Here is a 6000-nt window from a genome sequence, read left to right on the forward strand (position 1 = left end):
TTCTTTTTTACATACATATCCAATATATAGACCCTTTTCACGCTGACGTCAGACAAAATGGCTACAAGGCCAGAAACGGGAAGCTTTACTTCTGGTGGTTGCATTTAGAAGGGCAAAGCTGACAGCTGAATGTTCTTTAACACAATTTTACGTAAATAATAAAGGTAACCTTACCAAATTCACAAGAAAAATGTACAATAATTATTTCCTGCCAAACTGTGTTTTCATTTCCTCTCTCAGATAGTTCTCAAATCAAAATACAAATGTTTGTTATCCTCCAATTTTGGATGTTTTATTGAAAATATAAACCTTTCACTAGAGCAGATATTCTAACCGGTTCAATTTTGGCTGATGTTATTTGCACTTATTTTAAGTGCGATCGGCACAAAAGCTGATAGAAATTCATGTTGGCCACATTTAATACCTTCAGCAAAGACACACATGCTGCCTGTCTGCACGGATTTTAATCACCTCCCAGGATAAATTTAATTGTTGTTCAACGGGATATTTTAGGGGATGATTGTAAAAATCAGGAATGGTTTGGCTATGGAGCCACATAGTTTAGAGCTTTCAAAAAGTGTGGTTAAGTCAGTTTCATGTTCGGCATTCGTCACTATTTCAGCGATGAACGGCAAGATATAAAAAATTATTTTCCTGACCGATGATAAAACAATCAACATTTGACATGACTTGTTTTTATTATTCACCACCCATGTAACCAGATATTGATAACAATTGATAACATATTCACAAACTGCCTAGAAAACAGAATAAGAAGTGGATTACTGACTGACATCAGTGACCACCTTCTGGTATTTGCAAACTATGAATGCGTTTGTGGAGAAACAAAAGAAAAAAAGCAAAAGAAAACTAACAGAGGAGTCAATAAATGCATTTAAATCAGAACTGCAAGCGAAAATTTGGAAAACCCTGTACGAATGTCATGATGTCAATGCAGCTAACGACAAATTTATGCAGGACTTTACCTCACTGCATGACAAAAACTGCCCGATTACTAAATCCTGTAGTAAGAAACAATATAACAAAAATCAGTGGATGACAAAGAAACTGATTAATGCATGCACAAAAAAGAACGGTTTATACAAGCAATTTTTAAAAGACAGAACTTTTGAAGCAGAACAGCGATATAAAAAATATACAAACAAACTAACCAGTCTTATGAGAACATGCAAAAAGATTATTAGACAAAAAAATTAGAAAATAATAAATCAAATACTAAAGAAATCTGGGAAGTATTGAACATTGTTATTAGAAAACACAAAGAGAAAACAAATTATCCAGAAACTTTAGTCAGTAGAAATGAAATATGCAACAATATACAGGAGATGACGAAGGAATTCAATGAATATTTAGTAAAAATAGGACCAAAGTTAGCTGACGAAATAAATCATACAAATGAATCTGTAAAGGAAACTGCTGAACACCACATAAAGAGAAATCCAAACTTGGTCCATAAGCTAATGTCCAATGATCAATACGGTTTCAGAAAAAAAAACAGATCAACTTCCATGGTAATAATGCAATTAACAGAAGAAATTATAAATGGCACAGACAACAAGGAGTTCACAGTTGGAGTGTTCATCGATTTAAAAAAGGCTTTTGACACCATTGATCACAACATTTTAGTAAAATAGTTGGAGAGATATGGAATACGAGGACTGGCATTAAATTGGTTAAACAGTTACATTAAAAACAGGCAGCAGTTCGTACAACTGGATCATTTTAAATCATCCATGCTAAGTTTAAACTGCGGAGTTCCTCAAGGATCGATATTAGGTCAAAAGCTTTTTATATTATACATAAATGACATTCATATTGTATCAAGCAAATTTAAATACATCTTATATGCTGATGACACAAGTATAGTGTGCACAGGAAAAAATCTCAAAGAAGTTATAAAAACTGTAAACACAGAATTTAGGAAACTAAAACAATCGTTTGATATAAATAAACTCTTACTCAATGTCAACAAATCAAAATACAGGATTTTTGGAAATGGTCATATCCCTGCAGATTTAGAAATCAAAGTTGTTATAGACAATCATATGATAGAAAGAGTAACTGAAATCGAGTTCCTCGGAAATACTTGGGGAAATACTTATAAAACGAATTTACAATCTTTGTACATATTACAGAAAAAAGCTATTCGAATAGTTCATGGTGTGGATTATGGGACACATGTTTTTAAAGTCTGGTTTATTAAAACTATGGGAACTAGCTAAACTTAAAACAGCCCTCATTATGTTTAAAGCCAGAAACAACTTACTTCCATTATACATACAACAAATGTTCAAGGACAGAGATGGAGGTTACCATTTAAGACAACAGCTGAATTTCAAAAAACAATGTATTCGTACAACAAAAAAGAAAATGTGCCTATCAGTTTGTGGAGTGGATTTGTGGAATGGGTTGAATGGAGGTTTAAAACAAAGCAAACGTTTACAGTCACTTAAAAAAACATACAAGCTGTCACTGCTGAATCTTTACAAGAACTGACATGATCATTATAAACATACACAAACAAGATTGTACATACGTTTCAATCAGAAGATAATTTGAGGTGTTTTTGAGAAAAAAAACTGTAGATAACGTAACAAAAGTGTTGTAAAAAGGGGTGGGATCACACAAGAATCTTTCTTCAGCTCCCTTTCAAGCACAAGGTTTGCTTTACTTGTGTATTTGTATTTCTTTTTTATTATTATATTTGTATTTTAAATTCTTATGTTTATTTTCATTTTGTATTGTGTTTGAAACAAAAAACAATTTAAAAAAAGTATACATATACACACACACACACACACACACACACATATACACATACAAAAAGGAACAGCTGGTGTCAAAATCCTTTTGAAATCTTCGGAAAATAAAATGTTGATTAATTAACTACAGCAAGGAAAATCAAGACATAAAAAAAGAAAATGGAAAGTTTTGCTAAGTTTTGAGGAATTGAACACAAAATTTAATCTTGCTGTTTCCCCAAAACAATACTGCGTTGTTTTTTATGCTATTCCTAGACAAATTTGCTCTCTTTATCAAAACTGAACAGAAGATTTTCAGGTTCCTCCATTGGTAAATGTCACTGATACCCCAGTGGGTAAAATCTGTTTTGCTGTTGGAAATAGGAACATTCGAGTAACTCGTGCCAAGCTCCAACAAAATTCTGCATCTATTTTTTACGTTCGCTCTTATAGGAAGCATTTTGTCCCTCATAGAAATTGGAAAAAAATACGGCTTCTGCCAAACAAATTTTTCTTGAATAACAAAATAAAAGACGTTTCATTTAAAATACTGCAAACATTTTACCACACTAACCAATACTTAACCAGATTTGTTAAAGACAAATATTCTAACTGTACTTTCTGTAACTCTCATTTTAAAACAGTCACTCATTTGTTTTAGAACTGTGAATGTTTTTAAAAAAATTATGGAAAGTGCTGACCAAAGTCATTCAAGCTAAGGTTTATGATGATTTTACCCTAAAGTGGGAACATGTTCGTTTTGGTTTTCTTGTAAAAGCTGACAAAAATATTTATATTTTTAATAAATATTCTCAATCTCCTTACAAAATGTTACATTCACATATCTAAATTCATGCACAGTAAACCCTTTCCACTGTTTAAATTTCCTTCTTGATTAATAAAGCTTTTCATTCATTTGTTTTATTGAAAGAAATTGAATCATATGTTTTAACTATTTACAGAAGCTCCCATTCTAAAGCAAACATCTGTCATGATGTCTTTGTAAAATATAATATCTTTCTGTAATTGTATTTGCTATCCCCCCGGTATATGTTATGTCTGGGGAAAACAAACAAACAAAAAAAGGAGTTTTACTGCCACCTATCGGTCTAGAGAAGAAACTCTAACCATACACAACAAGGGACGACAAGGAATCTCGTCCGTGCTTAACATAAACTTGGGTTCCGCATGCTTTCAATTTACTCGAAGATGTGTTAAATAATTATAAATTTGTTTTCATATTAAATTTATTGACTATTTTTATTTTATTTTTCATTTTGAAACTTGTTTTAGTTACATGAAGGCGTGTTTAAGTGAACTTATAAACATTGTGTCACCTTAAATTCTACCGGCTGGGAATGAATCTCAAGCGAAAGAGTTTGACTCCTGCTGCAGCAAGTAGGCGCAAAAACAAAGTAAAGAGAAAAGTGAGCTGTGCTAAAATATAGCTCACGTCTACGTTTTAATTTAGTAAACATGTTAAAGTCTTTAACGTCTACCTGCAGGTATGTTAAAGTTTATACTCTCCTGTGCTGTTATAATGTTTTTGAGTACCGGTATGCTAACAGCTGTGTGACTTCTTTGTACTTTCACCTCTGTTCAGCCATGCTGGTTACAGCTTATTTACAGGCACATTATAACTGCAGATGAAAAGTTTTCGAAAATAAATTCAAGCATTATTTATTTCTCTATTTGTTTTCTATAGTTGGATATATGCACGAATTAGCACAAGTGAACCTGTTCAGTTAGGCATAAACAAAGTCGTTCCACAGAATTGTCATGTTTATTATTTTTTAGCTAGAAAAGTGGGTGTGTCTTATTGCTTTTATTTTAAGAATGGCATTGTATTTAAGAACATCTAAAAGATTAACTAGTGATCGGTCAGTGTTGAGTTGCTAATAATACCATCACTATCTGCTGTTTCCACCAGACTGAAGTCCATTCACAGACTGCAACGAATTCAGGCTCAAATGGTGAGAAAACCTGACAAAATATTTTGATGTTGCTGTGAGCATGCTCCCATTGATCGTGAACAGAGGATGTATTATCCATTGTATCTATGCCAGTTGAATCAAGCAATAGATAAAAAACAAACACAACAGTTCGCTTCCTCCAAGGCCTATTTAAGCAATTAATTCAACTTCTTTTGGCAAAATTAATATTTAATGGTTTCAGTGTGTCTTGTGCTCTGGGTTCTTTATGCACAATAGTATAACATTTTACCTGGGGTGCTCAAACTTTCAATCCAGCCTTTGTATCACTAATACTTTGTCTTTGATATTAATATGACAAATCTCAAAGTTGTTGTTTTAGGACTGGCAAAACATTTCTTTGTGCATTTCTCTCTTCTAAAGATGTCGAGTCATACTGAACCAGAGGTTCTGCTGGAGAAAGTGGGCAGGGCTGGTGTGATTACAATGAACAGACCTAAAGTTCTCAATGCCCTCAACCTGACAATGATTAGGCAAATGTTGCCACAACTCAAGGTACTGAAATGTCCACATCCTCTAATTAACCGAGCATTATACAAGTTAAGAATGTAGAGTGTCAATGCGTTTATCCAAAAATGTAAACTGAATTTCTCAGTTATTTTTTAAGGAAACTCAAAGTATCTGTCTGCTTCCAGAAATGGGAAAACGACACAGAGACTGACATTGTGATCATTAAAGGAGCAGGTGGGAAAGCCTTTTGTGCCGGCGGAGACATTAGAGGTAATTTTCTATTCTTTGGGATGTCAAGAATTTTTTTATTAACTGCAAAATTGAAGCAAAAATAAATATATCGATTTGACTGTTTTGGTGTTTCGGTTCTTCTCAGCGGTCACAGAAGCAGGGAAGGTTGGGGATTCACTTGCACAGGACTTTTTTCGGGAGGAATACACTCTAAACAACGCTATTGGTAAGCTTCATGGTCTTGTAGATATATATATATTTTTTTACTTTTCAAATGTTAAGGTGTGTTGCAGTTTCCTTTTTTTGAAATTTTCTCTCTTTTGTTTTTTTAAGGATCATTCAAGAAACCATATATTGCTTTAATTAATGGCATAACAATGGGAGGGGTAAGTATGTTCCAAAAAATAGCTTTTGTTTATCCTCTAAAAGTTTAATATGAGAAAAAATATATATTTTTGCAAGAGATTTGCTGGTGAGTTAGACCAGGGGCCCGTTTCAAGAAGCAGGTTCAACAAATTTAGAGTTCGAACCTGAACTTAGAGTCACTGGACTCAAAATTCTCAAAC

The 6000-nt window shown here is 33.1% G+C and overlaps 1 protein-coding gene across 1 annotated transcript in view; it reads left to right on the top strand.

Annotated features, from left to right (window-relative positions):
• The first annotated feature begins 4081 nt into the window (after positions 1–4081).
• Positions 4082–6000, top strand: part of hibch (3-hydroxyisobutyryl-CoA hydrolase) — a 16442-nt gene continuing 14523 nt past the window's right edge. Inside the window, exons 1-6 of the mRNA XM_024287112.2 lie at positions 4082–4267; positions 4693–4735; positions 5117–5248; positions 5389–5473; positions 5580–5660; positions 5768–5820. Of these exons, the coding sequence (XP_024142880.1) occupies positions 4239–4267; positions 4693–4735; positions 5117–5248; positions 5389–5473; positions 5580–5660; positions 5768–5820 (423 nt within the window). The 5' untranslated portion in view covers positions 4082–4238. The remainder of the gene's footprint in view (positions 4268–4692; positions 4736–5116; positions 5249–5388; positions 5474–5579; positions 5661–5767; positions 5821–6000) is intronic.

The sequence above is a fragment of the Oryzias melastigma genome, linkage group LG21 (genome assembly GCF_002922805.2).
Source record: "Oryzias melastigma strain HK-1 linkage group LG21, ASM292280v2, whole genome shotgun sequence".
NCBI lineage: Eukaryota > Metazoa > Chordata > Actinopteri > Beloniformes > Adrianichthyidae > Oryzias > Oryzias melastigma.